The sequence below is a fragment of the Meles meles genome, chromosome 1, assembly GCF_922984935.1.
Source record: "Meles meles chromosome 1, mMelMel3.1 paternal haplotype, whole genome shotgun sequence".
In the NCBI taxonomy this organism is placed as follows: domain Eukaryota; kingdom Metazoa; phylum Chordata; class Mammalia; order Carnivora; family Mustelidae; genus Meles; species Meles meles.
The window spans coordinates 168,197,178-168,220,276 of record NC_060066.1 but is presented as its reverse complement, the minus strand read 5'-3'; the positions used below and the strand labels follow the sequence as shown (position 1 = coordinate 168,220,276).

Sequence of the window (23,099 nt, the reverse complement as noted above, 5' to 3'; positions counted from 1 at the left end):
TGTGTAACAGTGCATCTGAAAACACACTGGCTTAAAACAATAACCATTTAACTCCTAAAGCTCAGGGTGGCAGTTTAGGCTGGGTTCGGCTGGGCAATTCTTGTCTCAGCTGGGATCACTCATGCGTCTGTATTCAGACGCTGGATATGCTTGAGTCCAGCTCATCTCAGATGGTCTCAGCAGAGCTCTGGTGGTTGGCCAGCTGTCAGCTAGGGACGCAACAGCAATGAATGGACTGTGTGTTTCTCATCACCCATCGGGTTACACGGCCTTGTTTAAATGGTGGTAGCAGAGTTCCAGAGGAGCAGACAGAAGCACACACGGTCTCCACCTTAGGAAAAAAGACCTCCCATATGGTCTAGTCCAGTTGGCAGGTGTTTTTGTGTTTGTTTGTATTGGGGTTTGACGTCAAACTCCATGGACCATCAGTGTTACCTGGCCTGTAATTTTCTGGCCATTGTCTCCCCTCAGCAACTACATGCAGAAGGACAGAGCAGGATTCTGGCATTTCTGGTTCCCTACTATAAAATACTGTACCAGGGCTCAGGTGAGTTTAGGTTGGTAATACTCAACCATTCAAAAGCTGGCCATCTATTTGCCAGAAAAGTTCACACCCATCCCATAGTTAAATCTTTGAGGAAAGAGGCCTGATAGAGGAATTGAGGCAAAGAGATACTCTTCAGGATGGAAGAAAAGTCCACATTGTTTCCCAAACCTGTTCCTTGCATTTAGTTGGTAGTGGTTCCAAAGCCAGTGTAGTATTCCCTTAAGTAAACCACAGAAACTGCTTCCTCATAGAAACGTGCATATAAATAAGGAGTACTAGCTGACTGGCTGACTTCCCAGAGGGCCATTCTAGGGTGGGAGCAAGATAAAGCTTGGATAGTGCCACCAAGTGTGACGGCGTTTGAAGTCAGCCTCTGGCTGCCCCGGGGTCCAAATTCTAACTCTTACCAAGCATTTGGCACCACCCACCTCCACAGGCTAGAAGCAAATCCATATCTAAAGAAGCAAGCAGGAAAAAGGCAGATTTCAGCTCTCATTTTTCTGATAAGCTATATGGTTTCCAAACCACTCAAAGTCCATTCCTTTAGAGGAGGAATCATGTAAATCAAGGTAAATCATTCACAACATAACAGATCGGCTCAAGGCTCCATCAGAGAAAACAGCAAGGCGGGGATTTGGATTGTGCTTCCTCTGAGTTCCATTCCTACTACCGTCCCTTAGAGTCACGTTCCATTTCGACACCTCTCTTCTGAGTAGGTGCCAGTGCCTTCAAGGACACCACACTTCTTGCTTTCCTTTCTCCTCTCCCTGCCCGACGACTTCAGACTTCAGTACCGAGGGACTGCACAGAGTCGGTGGTTGACTGGGGAGATGGTGAGGCCCGTTCTGTACTTCAAGCTCAGCTTCTCATCTTCAGGGGCCCTGAAGGTAAATTTTTGCACAAGGGAGGTGAAGAAAATAAACAGCTCAGACTTGGCCAGCTGTTCTCCAAGGCATACCCGCTTTCCTGAAAGGCAAAAGCATAAGACAAGTCATCTTTCCATCTGGTGTGAGTGCCCACCTGGGACTGACATCTTCTACTTCTTGTAAAGTAGAAGGTGCTGGTAGGCCTCAGAGCTTTACGTACAGTGGCTCATTTAATCTGACAACCATTCAGGCCAAAGTGTAAGTCTGGACTTGAAAACTCCCAATTCTTTCAGGGCTCAGGCAGCTGACCCACAGGGTGGAGGCACAGGGTGTAGAACAAAAGAGGAGGGAGGCCTGGGTTGACCTCAAAAGTGGAAGTGTTAGCTGAAAGGCTTTTCAAAAATCAGTTAGCAAACTACATTAGCAGACAGCAAAACAAAAAACTCTGTGTTGATTATTTTTTTTTCATTCCTTAAAACTGTGGAAAAGTATAAGCCAATAAATTTCAGAGCAGGGTTTCTAAAATGCAAGATGTTTTTCCCTTATGTCATGTTTTCCTCCCTCATGACTGCGGATCTCATGGCCATGGATGGCCTTCTACATTGGAGCTTTCTCAGGCACTTTCCTTGAATGGTCCTTAAACATAGAAGTCCTTCTCCAGTGGGGACTTTGCCTCTAACGGGGGGTTCTTGCCGAATCCCTTGGCCCACAGTTGGCACCATCCCACTCCTTGTTATGTGAGGGAGGAACTGGAGGCAGAGGGAGATCCAATTCAACTCCTTGCGCCTTCTAGCCATGTAATTTGGGCATCAGGGGGAGTGTGTGTGTGTGTGTGTGTGTGTGTGTGTGTGTGTGTGTGTACTTAAAATGAGAACCTTATTTTAGGGGCACCTGGGTGGTTCAGTCAGTTAAGTGTCTGACTCCTGATTTTAGCTCTGATCATGATCTCAGGGTTATGAGATCGAGCCCAGTGCATGGAGCCTCCTTAAGATACTCTCTCTCTCTGTGTCCCCTACTCCTTAAACAAAACAAAACAAAACAAAAAAACCCTCACACTAAAAATGGGAACCTTATTTTTTATGTTGTGTGGGCTACACACTGAATCCAACTAGACCAAAGAATTTAATAACTTATATTGAAAAACAAAGTAGCTTAACACATCACCTAAATAATAGTAAACATTCTAGCTATAAAATAGCTTAGCATTAATTTCCTCTGGTTAATTCTCAAAAAATGGAAGAATACAATTTAAAAGACTATCTTTATTTTTTATTTTTTTATATTATGTTAGTTACCATACAGTACATCATTAGTTTTTGATGGAGTGTTCCATGATTCATTGTTTGCAAATAACACCCAGTAGTCCATGGTATACATGCCCTCCTTAACGTCCATCACAAGACCACCTTTCAATAAAAACACTTTGGGTGGTGGCATTACTAAAACAGCTTTCTGCATATTACAGTTCTTTACTGTGATGCTTTCCGTAGCATGCCTTTTATTCTGAAACACTTTCAAAGTACAGAAAACTTGCAAGAATAATACAAAGAACTTGTTTCTTCTGAGTTATTTATTTGAAAGTGCCTTATCTACATTACCTATGAAATCTTTAGCATGGATTTCCTAAAAGCAAGGACATTCTCCAACATAACGACAGTATAACCACCAATTCAGGCAAATATTGACACATTGCTACCATTTTGCCCCCGAGAACCCCAATCAGATTTTGCTGTTTGTCCCAATAATGCCCTTTATTGGAAAAGGACCAGTTGAGTATCAACTGTTGCATTTGGCTGTCATGCAAGTGACGACTCAGCTGCCATGACTGACATTTTTTTTTTCTTACTGAGCTTTTCATTTTAATTCCGTGCAGTATTATATTAGTTTCAGATGTACAATTGCTCAGTGCTCATCATGACAAGTCGCTCCTTAACCCCCATCACCTATTTCAGGCATCCCCCAACCTCTGGTAACCATGAGTTCTCTCTAGTTGAGTCTGTTTCTTGGTTTGTCTCTCTTGCTTCTTTTCTTCCCTTTCCTCATTTGTTTCTTAAATTCCACATATGAATGACATCATATGGTATTTGTCTTTCTCTGACTAACTTATTTCACTTAGCATAATACTCTCTAATGCCATCCATATTGCTGCAACTGGTAAGAGTCCATTCTTTTTTATGGCTGAATACTATTCGTGTGTGTGTGTGTGTGTGTGTGTGTGTGTGTGTGTGTGTGTGTGAGTGTGTATCCACACCAGGTCTATATGACTGGATTTGCGAAGACGACAGATTACTTGGTAAATGCTGCTCATGTTTCCCCATGATTAGATTCAGGTTGTGAGGTTGTGCATTTCTGATAGGAATAACACCAAAGTGAGGCTGTGTTCCCATTTCATCCTATTGGGTGGTACACAGTTTTGATTTGTCCCATTATTGGTGATGTTAACTTTGGTCACTCGATTAAGGCGGTGTCTACCAAATTTTCCCCTCTAAAATGATTCTTTTTCTCTTTGTAACTAGTAAATACTTTAAGACTATGTCAATGAGCCATTAACATAGTCTGACAACTGATCTTTCATCCACTAATTTCCATTGCTATTTCTTGGCTAAATTATTTATTACTCTGATGGTTGCCAAGTCATGAGCTTTAAAATTCCATCATTCCTTCCACATCTGTTAGCTAGAATTCTACTAAAGGAAATGCTTTCACTCATACCCACTTTTCTACCCATTTATTTATATCAGTATGAGTTCAGAGATTCCTATTTTTATTTAAAGGGTTATAATATGTTATCAATATTTGTTTTGATGCTCAAGATGTTCCAGACTTGGCTATCAGCTGCCCATTCAAGCTGGTATTTCCTTAACTTTTGGGCACAACAGTGTGTTTCAGGCTCATCTTACCCTTTCCCTTTCCCAACCCTAGAATCAGCCATCTTTCTAGAAGTCCAAGTTCCTTTTAGTGGAATGTGATATCTAGAAACCAAGATCTGGGCATTTGGCATGCTTGCTGATATCAGGGTCGTGCTGCTCTCAGTGCACATCAACGGGTAGAGCTGGGGAATCTGTATGTATGTTCTGTGAGTATATATCTAAATATATGTATATGTATCCATGTTTACATCTATATTTATTTCTATATCTGCCTACCTACCTATCAGAAATCTGAGTTCGTATCAATAACCTCTGGTTCCAACTCAACCCCAGAGTTCATTCTGTCTTCTCTCTTTCCCTATTTGTAACGTCCTCCCATTATTGTCAGTAGGTTTACTTATTGGATCAGTATCGCTTGTATACGACCCATCACCACCACAGCCACCCTGCGCAGACCCCACCTCATCTCACCCCGCTCTAGGCTTCTGCTGTCCTCTCCCTTGCAGCAACAACCTGCAGTTTCACTACTGCCATCTCTTTTGTGTGTGTGTTTATGATAACTTACTTTCTTCCTAAGTAATACATATTCACCACAGACTTTTTTTTTAAATGCATGAAAAAGAAAGGTATAAAGGAGACGATAAAAGATGTAAAAGATGGTTATCATCCCATAATCCTGACAAGAGCCTTTGTTAACATTCTGACATATTTCCTCACTGTCCTTCTGGGGATCCCCCTGGACACTCTAACTGGTAGAATTCTCTGTAGTTAATTCTCTGTGCTGCATGTGCTACTTTGTCTTTTCCCATGTAATTAAACACTCTTGAAAACTCATTAATGTATGCATGCCTCCATTTTGTCCTTTGCCTAGAAGGGGCTGTTGAGGAAATAAAATTAGGTAACCTGCAGAAGTGTTTAGTAAATGTAAACGTGCAGCACAATTATGCTGCTATTACATTATCTGGGGCCTGTGTTTCCTACCAGCATGTGTCTCATTCACCTCTGTTCCCTCTGTCCTTATCTCTTTACCCATCACACATAGCGCGATGAGCAAATTTGTTAAAATGGTACCTAGTCAGCTAGGTTCCTAGCTAGAATCCTGAATACTAAGATTCTCCTAGAAGAATCCATTCATGATGACAAAACTGGACCCAGATAGTCAGAAACCAGTAGTAACCAGCTATGGGTAGTCAGCAAATTCATCTCACAGAGCTAAATTTTCCCCACTTGTCATATCCATGAAATAATCTCTCTTCGAACTGTATCTTGTGGCCAGCTGGGTAATGATACCAAGAAGATGACAAGCAGGAATTTCCTTTTCAAAGCATGAAAATGAGGACTGCTTGCTTTCAAAGCTTCCGCCCGGATCACAGGAAACTGGTATCTCCTTGGTACTCCCACCACCTGGCTATCACCAACTAACAAGGTCAATTACTTCACTGGTAAAATGAGATAAATGACCTAGGTGTTTTGGGAAAAGTTCTTCCTAACCTCATCCTCTATGACCAAATGATCTTATCTGAACAATAAGGAACCAAACTCTTGCCTTTGATGAAGCTGCCTGCTGCCATGTCAGATCAACTTGGAAGGACTTCAGTGAGGAAAAGAAAATAGGAATTTGCCAAAATAGCTTCACAATATTCCCTGGTTATGCACAAGTAGTAATTTCGCCATGGTCATCTTTCCCAAGAAAAAAGAAGGGGCCATCCATCCATATCTCTTTCAGGGATGCTGTCTCCAGAAAGTGCTAGACCAAGAAGCAGGAAAAGCAACTGTGTGCCAAAGATGGGAGTGGGGTGGGGGGAAAAAAAAGTGTGCTGACATGTTCTTAACTCATTGGATTTTTATATTTCTGTTTCTTCTGTTCAACTAAACTGCATTCTGTCACACCTCCTGTGGGAATCCCCAAATTGTTTGCCTCCTTTGAATTTCATTCTTCTCCATCACAGGGATAAAACTGACTGCAAACCAGCTCCAATTCCCCTCTTCTCCATGTACTCACATTATCTGTTATGTGACTTCACATCCTTTCCCACCAAAAATTATAGTATTTTCCACTCCCTTAGTTGGAACTGACCTTATGACTTGCACTGGCCAACAGAATGCAGTGGAAGCGACAGAATGTCAGTCCGCAACCTGAGCCTTAAGAGACATTTTATGCTTCCATTCTCTCTCCTGGGATCTTAACACCAACGTGTAAACAAACCAGGCTAGCTGCTAAGGAATGAGAGGTAATGTGGAAAGCTTTGTTTTTCCAGCTGTGGTCATCCTAGATCAGCTGTTCAGCCAGCTGACCTCCCAAACACACAAACAAACTCAGCTAAGACCCAGAAGAGCTACCTAGCTGAACTATAGACTGGTAAGCAATAATACTGTTTTAATAACTTATTGTCTTAAGCCACTGAGTTTGTGGACTCTCATGCTTGTGTATGCTAACTGATAGCTGTGGGATGAATTCTGAATCAAAGTGGAAGGGCCTTTAAGTGGGAAGATGAGTTCGATTCCAGTTGTGGTGAGGAGAGCAGTAGACCAGCAGTATAAAACCTTGAGTCTTAGGCCCCTTTTCTGCCAATTCCTGGGGCACAGGATCTTGGAAAAGAAACCACTCCCTTATTCTTCATTTCCTCATACTAAGAATGGAAATACAGCTCACTTTCCCGTCTAATTATTAATAACTGGGTTGCTGCAAAGATTAAGTGAGATAATGTGCTTGCAAATGAAGTCTGTAATTAAGAGGGTATGATAAAATTCTCAATAGCGAAGCACTAGTGAGACAAGAATAATTATAATTCTTGAACAATACGGCTGGGACCTGGTACTGAAATACGAAATTTGAAGCTACTGTAGACAGAAGACTGGACTGGAAGATATTCCTACATCTCATAGCAGCTTTCCTATAGGAATGGATTTGTCCAATGTGGCCAAAGATGACACAGAATGAGGTGAAGTAAGACAAAGAAGATCTAATCAGAATCTGTCCAGATACACTCAGGGTGGTGTGTCCCTTGGGCTTCAGGTCATACCACATGGGTTCAAATTCCAGTTTGAAGCCTTAGTGTAGTGTGGGCTCTGTGTAATGTGTAGCAGGGAGAATCGGGGGTGGGGGGAGGGCTAAGAGAGGGACGCTGGATTCGGACACTCCTATTTGTTTACAACTTACCTACTGAGAAAGGCAGAAAGGTTTCCCTTTTCTTAAACTGTCCATTCTCCAGAAAATGCTCCGGATTGAACGTGTCGGGGGTGGCCCATTCTGCAGGGTCCCTGTGCAGTGCAGTCAGATTGGTCAGGATCATGGTCCCCTGGAGAAGGCAGCAAAGACTCAGGCAAGGCTTGACCCACGCAACACACCTACTCAGAAGAGTAGCAGTCCCCTGACTCCCACACCAGGGGCTGAACACATCACACCCCGCGGACTCCCTCACCCTCCCCAAATCACTGTCTTCCGAGACCTGTCCCTCGCCCACCCACCCTGACCCCTGCTCTTTGTGATGGGACAGCTTAAAGTGATGGGCTTGCAGGGCATTTGACCAGGGAAGTGTAGTTTCTATTGACTGCAGAAGGGATCTTCCTGCAGGGACGTATCTGCATCAACGAGAGAATAACACAGCAGCTGGCTAGTCAGTACCGTCACATGAAAATCACCCAGCCACTCAGAGATGTGACAACTGCGGCAGCTCTATCCAGGTAAAAGAAGTCTCCTTCATCTCGTTTTCTCCCATTCTCTTCCCTCCAGGGTCTGGTACACTCCATAGGAGGTTGAATAATAGAATCAGGTACGTCAGTGAAAGGAACCACTATCCATCCAGGTACATAGCAAGAAACCCAGGAGTCCTCCATATTGCCTCCGTTTCCCTCTTTCTGCCTTCATCCAATCCTTCAGTGAGGCTGCTCAGTTTTTCTTTAAATGTCTCTTGATTGTGTTGCCTCCATTCTATGCCCACCCCTGCCTCTTAGCCTGGGATACCAGGTGCCTTGCCTATACCCCTGCAGGAGCTACCCACCTATGCCCATAACTGCTCCCCTTTTGATCTGCTCCACAATCTAAAAGCAGAGGGAGCTTTGAACATGATTCAGTGATGCCACACCCATCCATGCACCCACATCTGGAATGCCTTTCAGTAGCTTCCCACCAGCCTTAGCTAAGAGACCCATCTGCCCACCCCCGTTTGGACCGCTCTCCTTCTACCTGCACTGACACTACAGAGGCCTGCTTTCAGTTTCTCAAAAAATGCTGTGTTCCTACTCACTTCCAGGGCCTTTTACAAGCTCTTCACCTTGCCTGGAATGCCTTTTTTCTCTACCCTATCACTGAGCTAACTCTCAATCATCCTTTAATCCTGCGCTCAAACAACACTTCCCTTTGGAAGCCCTCTCCTCCTGGTTCCAGTCGGCCTGCATCTTTACGGAAACCAGCAAGTTCTCCCAGCTGAGTATTTATCATGGTTTGTGCGTATATACTTGCATGATGACTTTACTCAGAGTTGTTTTCCTAGATGGGGGCATTTTAGATGCTTAATGGACACTTATTAAATTACTAAAGAAATAATGACTATTTTGAACATTTTCTAAACACTACATGAATGATCTCATTTTATCTCCACCTCTGGAGTAGTTTTAAAATTGTATAGATAAGTCAGTCAAAGCTCTGAGACATGAAGTGACATGCCCAGAGTCATGCAGTGGAAGGAGATAGAGCCATGATTTGTACAAGGTCTAGTTTATGTCAAAGCCATGGCTCCATGCCTCTATAAGATACAGTCAATGAGATTTCTCAGTTGCCATGGTCTTTATTAAAGCTGATATTAAAAATCAGGGGTAGAATGACTCTATTGAGCTAAAGGAATTGCTAGAAAAAAATGCAAACAGCACCTGTGAAGTAATTTAGACCTCAGCCTTCACCCACAAGATGTCAATCAGTAAGAAAACAGTGAATGGAAACAGCTGTAGGAATAGGTATAGGAATGGGTAAGCACCTCTGGTTCTGTCCTCAGGTAAGAATGCAGAGGGACCTAGACAAATTGGAATGGATCCACAGAAGCTGACCAAGACCTTGAGAAAGAAAAGGAACTGGATGTGCAGTGTGCAGAGAGGACACTAGGGGGCCGAGCTGTCGGCGGAGATCTTAAGACTGGTGGGCAGCTTGAGAACAAAGTTTCCTTTGTGAGGAAATTGAATCCGTAATTAAAAATCTCCCAACAAACAAGAGTCAAGGACTGGATGGTTTCCCGGCGGAATTCTACCAAACAGTTAACCCACTGAGCCACCCAGGCACCCCTTCTACCAAACATTTAAAGAAGAATTAATATCCATTCTTCTGAAACTGTCTCAAAAGATAAGAAATAGGAGGAAAGCTTCCGAACTCATTCTGTGAGGCCAGCATTACCTTGATCCCCAAACCAGATAAAGATAACAATAAAAAAGAACTACAGACCAATATCACTGATGAACATGGATGCAAAAATTCTCACTAAGATGCTAGTAATAGGATACAATAGTGTATTAAAAGGATTATTCACCATGACCGGGATTTATTCCTGGGCTGCAAGGTTGGTTCAACATCCGCAAATCAATCAATGTGATACAATACATTAATAAGAGAAAGAACAAGAACCATATGATCCTCTCAATAGATGCAGAAAAAAAATTGACAAAGTACAGCATCCTTTCTTGATCAAAACTCTCTGCCATGTAGGGATAGAGGGAACATAATATCATAAAAGCCACAAACGAAAAACCTACAGCAAATATCAACCTCAAGAGGGAGAAACAGAGCTTTTCCTCCAAGATCAGGAACATGGCAGGGATGTCCTCTCTTACTACTATTGTTTAACATAGTGCAAAAACAATGAGTACTGTTACGCTGAAAATAAATAATTTTAAAAAAATTAAAAAACAAAAAAAACATAGTACTGGAAGTCCCACCATCCGCAACCGGACAACAAAAAGAAAGAAAATGCATCCAAATCAGCAAAGAAGAAGTCAAACTTTCACTCTTCGCATATGACTTGATAACTCTATGTAGAAAACCCAAACAACTCCACCCCAAAATTGCTAGAACTGATCATGGGAATTCAGCAAAGTCATAGGATATAAAATCAAAGCATAGAAGTCAGTTGCATGTCTATACACTAACAATGAGACAGAAGAAAGAGAAATTAAGGGTCCCATTTGCAATTGCACCAAAACCCATAACTTACCTAGGAACAAATCTAACCAAAGGGTAAAGGATCTGTACTCTGAAGACTATAGAACACATATGAAAGAAATCGTGGAGGACATAAAGAAATGGAAAAATATTCACGCTCATGGATTAGAAGAACAAGTATTGTTAAAATGTCTATGCTACCCAAAGCAATCTACGGATTCAGTGCAATACCTATCAAAATGCCATCAGTGTTTTTCACTGAGCTGGAACAAACAATTCTAAAATTTGTATGGAACCAGAAAAGACCCCAAATAGCCAGAGGAATATTGAAAAACAAAACCAAAGCTTAGGGCATCACAATGCCAGACTTCAAGGTCTATTACAAAGCTGTCATCATCAAGACATCAAGACAGCATGGTACTGGCACAAAAACAGATGCATAGATCAATGGAACAGAATAAAGAACCTAGAAATGGTCCTCAATGATTCTACGGTCAATTAATCTTCAACAAAGCAGGAAAGAATATCCAATGGAAAAAGCACAGTCTCTCCAACAAATATGCTTGGAAAATTAGACAGTCACATGTAGAGGAATGAAACTGGACCATTTTCTTACACCATACACAAAGATAAACTCAAAATGGAGGAAAGACCTCAATGTGAGACAGGAATCCATCAAAATCCTAGAGAACAGAAGCAGTTATCTCTTGGACCTTGGCCGCAGCAACTTCTTGATAGACACATCTCCAAAGGCAAGGAAAACTGAAGCAAAAATGATTTATGGGGACTTTATAAAGATAAAAAGCTTTGTGCAGCAAATAAAACAGTCAACAAAACTGAAAGGCAACCTGCGGAATGGGAGAAGATATTTGTAAATGTCTAATCAGATAAAGGGCTAGTATCTAAAATCTACAAAGAATTTATCAAACTCAACAGCCAAAAAACAAATAATCCAATCAAGAGATGCACAGAAGACATGAACAGACCTTTCTCCAAAGAAGACATACAAATGGCCAACAGACACATGAGAAAATGTTCAACATCACTCGGCATCAGGGAAATACAGATCAAAACCACAATGAGATACAACCTCACATCAGTCAGAATGGCTAAAATGAGTAACTCAGGAAACCAGATGTTGGTGAGGATACAGAGAAAGGGGAAACCTCCTACACTGTTGGTGGGAATGCAAGCTGGTGCAGCCACTCTCGAAAACAGTATGAAAATTCCTCAAAAAGTTAAATATAGAGCTACCCTATACCCTGGCAATTTTACTACCTGGTGTTTATCCAAGGGATAGAAACTTAGTGATTTGAAAGGGCACATGCACCCCAATGTTTATAGCAACAATGTCCACAATAGCCAAAATATGGAAAGAGCCCAGATGTCAATAGATGAGTGGATAAAGGTGCGATATATATAAACAAAGGAATATTAGCCATCAAAAAGGATGGCATTTTGCCACTTGCAACAACATGGATGAAACTAGATGGTGTAATTCTAAGTTAAATAAGTCAGAGAAAAATATCATATGATTTCACTCATATGTGGAGTTCAAGAAACAAACCAGATGAACATAGGAAAAGGGAAGGAAAAATAAAATAAGATGAAAATAAGAGGGAGGCAAACCATAAGAGATGGTGAACTCCAGGAAACAAACTGAGGGTTGCCCAAGGGGGGGCTGGGTGAGGGGATGGGGTAACTGGGTGAGGGACATTAAGGAGGGCACTTGATGTGTAATGAGCCCTGGGTGTGATATGCAGCTGATCAATCACTAAATGCGACCCCTGAAACTACTGATATAGTATATGTTAACTAAATTAAATTTAAATAAAGAATTTAAAAAAATCTCCTTTGCAAGGATAGGATTTAACAGAGACCAACCGAAAACAACTGCAGAGAGACTCTTTTAAAGGGCAAGTAAAGCAGTTCCCGTGGAGAGAACATGGTGTAGTACAGAAAAGACGCACCTGGGAAATGGAACAGATCTGCTTCTGGAACTCTACCCTTGTTATTTCGTAGTTGAGCTCTTACACTAGCTTAACCACTCCTGAGCCTCGACTTCCGAATTTATTAAGTGGAGATAACAGTTATTCCGAGGACTGATTAAGACCTTCTGAAAAAATATACAAGAATCCAGGACACACACTCCTTGCTTAATAAGCATCGGTTCCCTTCTCTCCCTTCTGAGTAATTACTATCACAACCGCCTGGATTGGTCTCCCTTGTGACACAGCCCCACACAGGGCTGTAGGTAAAAGCTGGAAAAAATAGTTGTGGGGAATACCATGCTAAAAACACCAGCATGAATGTGATATCGGCCCAGGTAGTCTCAAATGTCCCTTCATTCTTCGATATTCTATAATGCCATAATTATGAAGCAGAATTTTCAAGGTCTGGCAGGTCCCTAGTGCTGTGAGAAACTCCACCCTGGCAAAGCAAAGGGCCCCGCGACAAAGTCTGACTGAGAATTGCCACTTGCTATATCCGCACAAAGATCCACAATGCACATCACATGGTTAAAAAACAAAAAACGGAGACATCCCACAGCAAAGAAAATCCGGTCTTTGCCTAATCATACTCGACCATGGAATCCTCCTTCCCCTCCATAATACCTGTTAATGTCTAGTTGAATTAACATTCCAAAGACCACACATAGGGAAAAAAGCCAGTATTATCTCAGGTGTAACACAGCACTCTTCGCATGTAAGCGATTCCCTAGGACAAGGGTATGGGTCACAGTTTCTACCATTTAAAAAGATGGCCTTGAGGATCTGAGGCTGGGAGTCCCTGGTTACCTTGGGCAGGTAGTATCCAGCAAGCGTGGTATCAACTGTCACTTCCCTGGGCACGTTCAGGGGGATGATGTTTGCCATTCTCTGCACCTCGTGGATGACAGCATTGGTGTAGGGCATGGACTCTCGAGTGGCTAAGCTCGGCAGCTGTGACCGGCCAATCACCCTGTCGATCTCAGCTTGGACTTTTTCTGGAAAAGGACATTCTATTATTCTATTATTCCACAACCTTCCTCAAGCCTGATTAAGCTGAAGAATGGAATAATCAGGATTAAAATGACTAAGAAAGAAAGAAAGAAAGAAAGCAGGCTAAAACTATATCGGGCACTATAGACTCTCGTTTCTCAGGAGGTATTTCAGAGTGAAAAGTGGGCCTGGATTTCGATATATCTGGTTGCAAACCCTTGCTCTGCTGTATTACTGCTGCAAGTTACTTAAACTCTTTGAGCCTCTGTTTTCTCTTCTTAGTGAGGATGATCTACATTCCTCTTAAGGAGATCTTGAGATTTACATGAACTGATTTAGGTGAGCACCCAGCAAGTCAAAGAAAATTCTAACTGTGCCCCAATATACCTTTTTTCCTCTTTTTTCTTTTTCTACAATAGTAGAGATTTTAGTGGGACTCCTGGTTGCCTAGCTATAGACTACATTTCCCAGATTCCCTTGTGACTAAGTGTGACCACGTAACTAGGTTCTGGTTAACAGACTATATGTAGAAGCGATGTTTAATACTTAAAACATATCCTTAAAGGAAGGGTATGCATTTCCTTCTTCCCTTCTTCTCTTCCTCTTTGAGGAAAGGCAGCGCTTGAAGTGAGCCACCTTTGAGAGTGCAAACAAGGGCATCATTCTAGATACAACGGAGCAACATGCTGGGAGGACCTTAGAACCCAGAGGGCTCTGCAGAGTCCAGAGCAGGCTTTTTTACTTTAGACGGAAATAGAGAAAGTGAATTTCTTTCTCACTGGCCATTTAAAACATTTTTTAACTTGTGGTAAAACATATGTGACATAAAATTTACCATATTAACCATATTTAAGCATACAGCTTAATGATTATATATATGTGTATGTATATACGTATATATACATATATATACATACATACATATATATATAAAATCACATTGTGCAACCAATCTCCAGAATTTTTATCTTGATAAACTGAAACTGTACATCCATTAAACAATAACTTCTCATTTTCTCCTACCTGAAGCCCTTGGAAAACACCATTATACTTTCTGTTTCTATGTATTTGGCTACTCTAGAAACTTCATGTAAATGGAAGTATCAGTATATGTCTTTTTGTGACTGTATTCTTTAACTTAGCATAATGTCCTGAAGGTTCATCCATGTTAGAGCATGTGTCCGAATTTCCTTCCTATTTAAGACTGAATAGTTTTGTTTATCCATTCTTCCATTGATGGACACTTGGGTTGCTTCTGCCTTTTAGTTGTGGTGAATAAAGTTGCTATGAAGATGGGTATAAACATCTCATCATTTTAAGCTATTGTTATTTTAGAGACCCTATTATAGAAGCCAAATCTATATCCTAATGAGGTAGCTTTTCAACTTTTTAGAAAATATAATTCATAGTTCTAAAAGCATTTTACATCATGACTAAAGGCACGTAAACACAAATACATACACATATAAAACATATTTCTATGTATAATTATGGAAAAAAATATAATGTATAATTATGGAAAAAATTATGGAAAAAAATATGAACAAATTTATCCTCACTACATAGGAAGTACTCTGATCTGATCTATTCTATTTTTATTTTAGGAAAAAATGTTGGTCTTGGTCTACTAAATTCATTTTATGTCCCATTAATAAAGTGTTACCCACAGTTTGAAAAACTGTATCCTAATATCCCGTCTCTCATATGCTCAAACTGTTCTGGGTCCTAGAGGAAAAAAAAAAAAAAAAAAGAAGAAGACTACAACCATCACTGCTTTGAATGGACAACAGTCTTTGGGGAAGATACATGAATAATGTGCAATCAGCACAGCAGTGGAGGCATTAGGGCATCTCTAGAGGAGGAAAATAATCCTAATAATACTAAAGTCATCTTTAAAGGAAGTAGTTTCCTACAAGCAGGGGGGAACATCTAAGAGGAGGTTGTATTTGAGCAGATTTCTTCAAGCGCCAACTGGTGATTTGCCATATAGAGAAATTGGGGACTACACAAGTGGTAAAGGGAAGAGCAGTCCTGATGGCAGAGGCATAAATAAGGACAGTACAAAACAAGGGAAAAAACCAAAAAACCAAAAACCAAACCAAAACAAAAACCAAAAAACAACCATGTAATTTAGTGAGACCACCATGCAGGGTGGGTGGAGCTGAGGCTGGACAGACAGAAGGAGGCACATCAGAGGGCATGATATGCCAGACTAAGGAGTCTGAACATTATCCACAGGGCAACGGAAGACGTTACTTACAAGGATGGAAGGCTGTAACCAGATTTCATGTAAGAATGTCAGTCTTTTCCTGGAACTCACCGCAATGTCAATTGACTCCATTGCCTCCCCTCTAGACTCTGAGTTTCCTGAGGACAGGGACTCTGTTATATTGCTGTGATGTGAACCCATCCGAATCCAACAGAAAAACTGAAGAAGGTACCTGTTTTCAAGCCCCTATCACCTCATGATTGTCCTAGCTTTTCGTTCTACCATGCTATCTTCTAGCCCCAGCTAGAGGGCAGTATGCTCCAGGAGGTACTATTCTGTCCTAGCCCAGGGACAATCACTGACATGCTCACCTTGGATTTCTGGGTTGAGGGCCAAGTAAAGCAGACCCCAGCGCAGTGTTGTTGAAGTTGTCTCGGTTCCAGCGAAGAAGAGGTCCAGGGTGCTATAGATGAGGTTTTCTTCATGGAAACTTGATGTAGCATTGTCCCTGTTCTAGAAAGCACAATGTTTATTGGTTTATTCAGTTGGTTCTTGGTTGCTACAATACACAGGGGCTTCACTGTAGGGTGAGAACATGGAAGAAAAGATCCCTCTTGGCCAGCTCAAGAGGTAGAGGCTTATTACACAATATCACTAGCATCCTCCTGCCCCAAGTGCTGGAAGCTTTTGTTGGCTATGGTGGATGAAAATCAAGATAACTTTTTCATTTATGCCTATAATTTGGGAGAATCTATTAGTACAGTGGAAAGAGAAACAGTTTAATAGAAAGACAGGCCTGGATTCCAATATTAGCTGTATCGTTATAAACTATCTGCATGACCCTGGGGCAAGTCACTTAATCTCTCTGCACCTCAGTTTCCTGTTTCATGAAAGAGAAATGAAATACACATGCCCTTTAAGATGGCATTATGAATTACATGAGATATAAAAAGCACGTAACAAATACTCAACACATGCTTGTACTGATACCAGGAAGAATAAATTGAATTCCTCTTACATAAAGCAATTCTCATATTTCCCTGTTAACCTCTTCCTTTCTAGGTGACACCAAGAAAGTTGAATCCATCAGCCTCATAGCCCTCCATCATCTTTTTCACCTTCCCTGGAAGCTTCAATTTGTCAACAATCCTCTCAATGTGTGGCCCCATGCCTCCACAACATTTAGAAAGGAAAGTGTCCTCCTCTGTGGAGAGATCAGTGCTTCTACTAATGTTATCCAATATGGTGAAATAAAAGAGGAGGTAGATAGAAATCCACCAATCTATCAACCCCAAGAGGAGGCTCAACTAAGCTGACGAGTGAAAGATTACGACACTGATGCCTGGATGTTCGTTGACCACAGGAGTTACTGTGCTAAAGGCAGTCCATCCAATGTGGCCTTTCCCTGCGTCTTTCCTATAATATTGGAAAAGTGGGTGGTAGGAAGATCAGGGAGGAAGGCAAAAGTCCCACCCGGCCCTGAGCTTGAACTCTGGCATCCAGCTTAGCGCTTCTTGTGTTCTGTGCTGGGGGCTGAGGGAAGGGGCAGTCAACTGGGCACAGGTCCAGCTAAAAATGAAAGAGTCCTTTGAAGCTTATTTGTTAGTTTTCCTTTTATATATAGCTCCTTCAGATATGGGCAAAGGGTGGAGAACAGAAGTTGAACAGGCAGTATTTGGGCATCCCCAAGGCCTCAAGCCAAATATCGTTCAACCCCTATCTTTACTTCTAGTTACCTTATCAATCCTGAGTTAATGCTGCTCCTACACTCTATGAAAGGCTGCCTCTATTTTGACTGCCCTGTGGTAAATTAAGTAATGATCCACAGAGGTGTCCCTATCCTAATCTCTGAAACCTGTGGATGTTACCTTATATGGCAAAAGGGACTTTGTGGTTATGATTAAAATTCTTTTTTTTTAAGATTTTATTTATTCATTTGACACAGAGAGAGAGAGAGATCACAAGTAGGCAGAAAGGCAGGCAGAGAGGGAGAAGCAGGCTTCCCGCTGAGCGGAGAGTCCGATGTGGGGCTCGATCCCAGGACCCTGAGATCATGACCTGAACTGAAGGCAGAGGCTTAACCCACTGAGCCACCCAAGTGCCCCATAAGTTAAGATTCTTGATGTGGGAAGATTACTATGGATAATTCAAAGTAATTACAAGAGTCTTTATAAGAGGGAGGCAAGGGGGTCATAAAGAGAAGATGTAAGAATGATAACAGAGAAGAGGCTACATACTGGCTTTGAAGATAGATAAAGTGGCTATAAATCAAGGCAGCCTCTAGAAGGAAAAGTCAATGAGACAGATTCTTTCTTAGAGACTCCAGAAGGAACCAGCCCTGCCAACACCTTGATTCTAGCCCAGTAAAACTGCTTTCAGATTTTTGACCTCCAGAACTGAAAGAGAATAAATCTGTGTTGTTTGGAAACCCCAGGTTTGTGGTAATTTGTTACAGCAGCAATGGGAGACAAGTATACCCCCATTTGCTCTTTAAGAACAAAGAAACAAGTTTGGTTCCCTCACCTTTTCTATTTCCTTGAGGTAAGCATCAATAAAATCTCTTGGTTCAGCAGGATTCCAGTCTCTCCTGTGGGTTTCAGTCATATGAGCGATGAACAATTTCAGTTTCTCCCAGTTGCTAAAGAGTGTTTGATGAGGTCCAGGAAGAAATTTCATAATCCATGGAAAGAGATTGTAGAGCTAATTGAGAGAAAGAAAACACTCATAGAGACAATCTGATGCCCATTTTTCAAGGCAAAGTAATTGATAATCTCTATCTTTCATTTATTTGCTCTTAAAACCTTAACTCTTCTCTCTCGTTCTCTTCTCACCTGCTGGCAAAGCATTTCAGCACTCCATCCAAAGTGTATCCACATCTCACTGCCCCAGCCATATTGTCCCCTAGTACAAATCACCAACATTTCTTACGTGGGTGCTGTGACAGCCTCCATCAGCCTCACTGATTCCATTCTTAACCCACTCCCAGTCTGTTTTTCACAGCTGCCAGAGGCATCATTTAATAGTTTAATCAGATCATTATTTCTTGGCTCTCAATCCTCAAGTGACTTTCCATGACTCTACATCATTCTCCTGACATAAGCTCTGCATGCACCAGCCAACCCCTCCTTGTCCCCTCCCCCACACACAACTGTCACCCCCTTTGCTATCACTCCCTGCCATCTTACTCTCACTCACTCACTCCAGCACAGCACTACTGGCCTCTATGATGACATCAAGGATGTTCTTGTTTGGGCCTTTGCATTTGCTATTCCTTCCAGCTAGAACACTCTTCCTCTGAAATCTGTAGAACTCCAGCCCCTCATTTCATTAAAGTGCTGCTCCAAATATCAGCAACTTGGAGAGGTCTTAGAAGCTGATGATCCTCTAAGCACCCCTGCCACCCTCTCTCCATTCCCTTATCCTGTTTCATTCTCCTTTGTGGTAATTATCACTAATATATATGTGTGTGTAAGATACATATATGTGTTTCATGTGTATGTATTTGTCTGCCCTGCTATGACATAAGCTCCATGTAGGTAAGACATTTTACTGAAAGAAAGCACTTTTAAAAATATTTTCTCTAATAATATCTGGTAGAAAGGAGCATGACAAAATGGAAGGTCACCTAGACTTAAAATGAGACAGATATAGGTCCATTAGCTCTGCTTCTTTTTAACTATAATATTTTGGTGGTAATGACGATGACGATAATGACAATGATACAATTTGTTGCTCCTTAGTTTAAATAGCTGCCAGTGGGGCCCTGGGATTATTCTGGTGGTTGGATGACATGAGATCCATATAGCACCTAGCACAAAACCAGTGGACCACTATCTGGATTTGCTTACACACTCCCATATCTGCTTGTATACACCATGATGCCTCATTTCATCTTTAAAGGGTTTTTTCTTTTTTTTTTTTTTAAAGATTTTATTTATTTATTTGACAGATAGAGATCACAAGTAGGGAGAGAGGCAGGCAGAGAGAGAGAGAGGAGGAAGCAGGCTCCCTGCCAAGCAGAGAGCCTGATGCGGAGCTCGATCCCAGGACCCTGAGATCATGACCTGAGCGAAAGGCAGAGGCTTTAACCCACTGAGCCACCCAGGCGCCCCCCCCCCCTTTTTTTTTAATTAACTGAGATAAAGTACATATTTGTCCATCAAGATGTCTGGCCTATTTTGAGACTCCAAGAAATACTTAATAACCTTACCCTACTGCCTCTTCTTACCCTCTCAGGAATTACTTTTCCTTGGGTAACATCAACTGGGTACCCATTGAACTCTTAACGACTTTCTGTCTTAATAGGACTGGAGAACATGGAATTATTGAACTGGGACTGCTATGATTAGAAATGAGAACAAGGAATTCAAAATAGCTTTGACAATAATGATAGCTCACATTCATTGCATACTTCAAATGTGTCAGGAATCACGCTAACTGCTTTATTGGTTTTGATGCGATGGGTCCATAAAGCTCCAGGCAAAGATGCTTGTCAGGAATAAATAAAAATAAATCCACTTTTAGATACTAGAGAGGTGGGCTTAACAGGGCCACTTTTCCCATAGAAGTGTCTTTCAAATCCAGGAAAGTGGTTGAGAGACCAAGAAGCTGAGCAGTTTCTTTTTTTTTTTTTTAAAGATTTTATTTATTTATTTGACAGATAGAGATCACAAGTAGGGAGAGAGGCAGGCAGAGAGAGAGAGAGAGGAGGAAGCAGGCTCCCTGCCAAGCAGAGAGCCCGATGCGGGGCTCGATCCCAGGACCCTGGGATCATGACCTGAGCAAAAGGCAGAGGCTTTAACCCACTGAGCCACCCAGGCGCCCCGAAGCTGAGCAGTTTCTGACAGACTCACAGACCCAGAGGGACAAAATGGAGAGCAGGGTCCACCAAGGAAAGGGTGATGTTTGAACCCCAAAGGTCTATACCCTATGGAATGAGAAGATTGATAATGTCAAGTGTGGATGGGCAGCTAAGTAATGTAACTGCTTTTGAAACCTTTAGGCATCTTTTACATCCAGGTATAAATTCAAGAGAAATGAGTGGGCGTGTCCACATGAACAAGGGTACAAGAATGTTCATGGCAGCTATTCATAACATCCCCAAACTGGAAACAACCCAAATGTTCATCAATAGAGAATAAAGCAACAAACAGTGGCATATTCATACCATGAAATACTATTCAGATTTTTAAAAAAGAAAAGAGCAACTGACAGATAATCTGCAAAGAATCTGCCGAGGGAGAAGCCAAGCACAGAAAAGTACTTCTGGGGCCAGCAGAGTGGCTGGGTTAGGGAGGGACATGGAGGGTTGGGATCCAAAGGCAGGAGCAATATCCTGCTTTTAGATAAAATGACGTGGATGTATAGGTATATAACATGGAAATTTTATTCTTTGTATGCATATTAGAAATGTTCTTTGTATGTAGTAAATATCCAATAATACTATCAAAAAACACTAAAGTCGGGTGCCTGGGTGACTCAGTGGGTTAAGCCGCTGCCTTCGGCTCAGGTCATGATCTCAGGGTCCTGGGATCGAGTCCCACATCGGGCTCTCTGCTTGGCGGGGAGCCTGCTTCCCTCTCTCTCTCTCTCTGCCTGCCTCTCTGCCTACTTCTGATCTCTCTCTCTTGCTGTCAAATAAATAAATAAAATCTTTAAAAAAAACACTAAAGTCAACAGATTGATTTCAAATAAGTTTGATAAAAGGTGATAACTTTAGCTTAAACAAAAAGATGATATTTAGTAGGAACCCATCTGTGTCTGACATCAGCTCCAGTATTCTTGTCCAAGGTGCAGAAAGAAAACCCCTTACCTGGCATCTCATTGATGCCTCCAGACATGTGACCTCATCCAGCAACCTCAGCAATTCCTGAAACTGTTCATCCTCATACTCAAAGCGCTTCCCAAAGGTGATCGAGCAAATAATATTGGAAACTGCATTGTTCATCTTGAAGTGAGGGTTGAAAGGCTGTCCTGGAGGTGGAAGAAGAGATGAATCCTTTGATTCGCTTGTTTCTCTTTTCTACTGAGAGTCTGCTCTTCATGACATTTAACACACTGAGTATAGACCTGCCTGTGAGGCTCTGACCACAGCCCCCTCACAGGGTCTGACATACAGGGAGGACTCGGTCAATAGCTGGGAAGTCATACTAACGACCAGCGTTTAAAATCAGTAATGTGTTTAATACCAGTCCTCCTGTGCGTAACCCTAGAGCTCCGTGAAGGCAAGTTCATGATTGGCTGTTCACTGTAACATTCTCAGTGCCTGGCATGGTGCTGTGCACAAGATAGGTACTTAGGCACTTAGTAAGTATCTGTTCCGTGAGTGAATGAATGAGTCACAATCTCCTGCATCTGTCCTAGGAAACAACTCACCATTCTCTTCTTCTATTGCCTGGATGAGGTGATGGGCTTCCTCCTGAATGCGTTCCTCTAAGCTTTTTCTTCCTAGACCAAAGTTTCTTAGTGTCGCCAGGGTAAACCTTCTTTGCTCCTTCCATGTTTGACCATTGGACATGATCAATCCTGGAAAAAAAAAAAAAAAGCCAACATTATGATATTCTTATTCTATTATGTAAATATATGGCAAATGGTATGGGAATATGTATTAGTGGGAAGAAGGGCATTAAGCCACTTGAGAACTATTCAGGGAAATAATCCCAAAGTAGTGGATATAGTGGCTAGCCTCATTGCTGGTACTGCAGAGACCTGAGTGTTTTTATTGCATTATGTAAGTTAGCACTTACAGAAACTCTATGAGATGGGTATAACCCTTACTTTGCAGGGTCACAGTAACCAGCTGAAGAGGCATTCAAATTCAGATCTGCTGGATTCCAAAGCCCATGCTTTGATTACTGGTCACATAAATATACTTAAATATTTGTTTTATGCTATATACTAAGAATGCACTCATGGATATGATAAAATACACACTCATAAGGAGGCAAGGCTTTCCAAGAAAGTCTTATCTAAACTGGATCTTGAAAGATAAGGAAGGACTCAAGAAAGCAAGGAAGAGTGACTATTCCATGCAGAAAGAATAGCACATGGAAAGGTAAAGGAAAAAAAATCTTGTTATGTTCAAAAATTCATTTGTTTTACAACACAGAAAAGGCTACCTCCTTTCTTTTTTTTTTTTTTTTTAAGATTTTATTTATTTATTTGACAGAGATCACAAGTAGGCAGAGAGGCAGGCAGAGAGAGAGAGGAGGAAGCTCCCCGCTGAGCAGAGAGCCTGATGCGGGGCTCGATCCCAGGACCCTGAGATCATGACCTGAGCCGAAGGCAGAGGTTTAACCCACTAAGCCACCCAGGCGCCCCAAGGCCACCTCCTTTCTTTTCCTCACACTCCCAACTCCTCTGAGTGTCTGACTTTGCCTCCACAATCTGCATGAGATAGCATATCCTTATCAAATCCAGGGAAACTTTTCAACCTAATCTTCCTTGACCTTTCAGCAGTATGAGGGACTTTTCTCCTGAAG

The 23,099-nt window shown here is 41.7% G+C and overlaps 1 protein-coding gene across 2 annotated transcripts in view; it reads right to left on the bottom strand.

Moving 5' to 3' along the window:
* Window positions 1–446: 446 nt before the first annotated feature.
* LOC123941145 (cytochrome P450 2J2) overlaps window positions 447–23,099 on the bottom strand; it is a 35,524-nt gene continuing 12,871 nt past the window's right edge. For both annotated transcript variants that reach the window (XM_046004049.1, XM_046004057.1), the window contains exons 3-9: window positions 21,994–22,143; window positions 21,431–21,591; window positions 18,142–18,318; window positions 15,990–16,131; window positions 13,227–13,414; window positions 7,444–7,582; window positions 447–1,513 (exon numbers count right to left, since the gene is read on the bottom strand). In XM_046004049.1, the coding sequence (XP_045860005.1) occupies window positions 1,335–1,513; window positions 7,444–7,582; window positions 13,227–13,414; window positions 15,990–16,131; window positions 18,142–18,318; window positions 21,431–21,591; window positions 21,994–22,143 (1,136 nt within the window). In that variant the 3' untranslated portion in view covers window positions 447–1,334. The remainder of the gene's footprint in view (window positions 1,514–7,443; window positions 7,583–13,226; window positions 13,415–15,989; window positions 16,132–18,141; window positions 18,319–21,430; window positions 21,592–21,993; window positions 22,144–23,099) is intronic.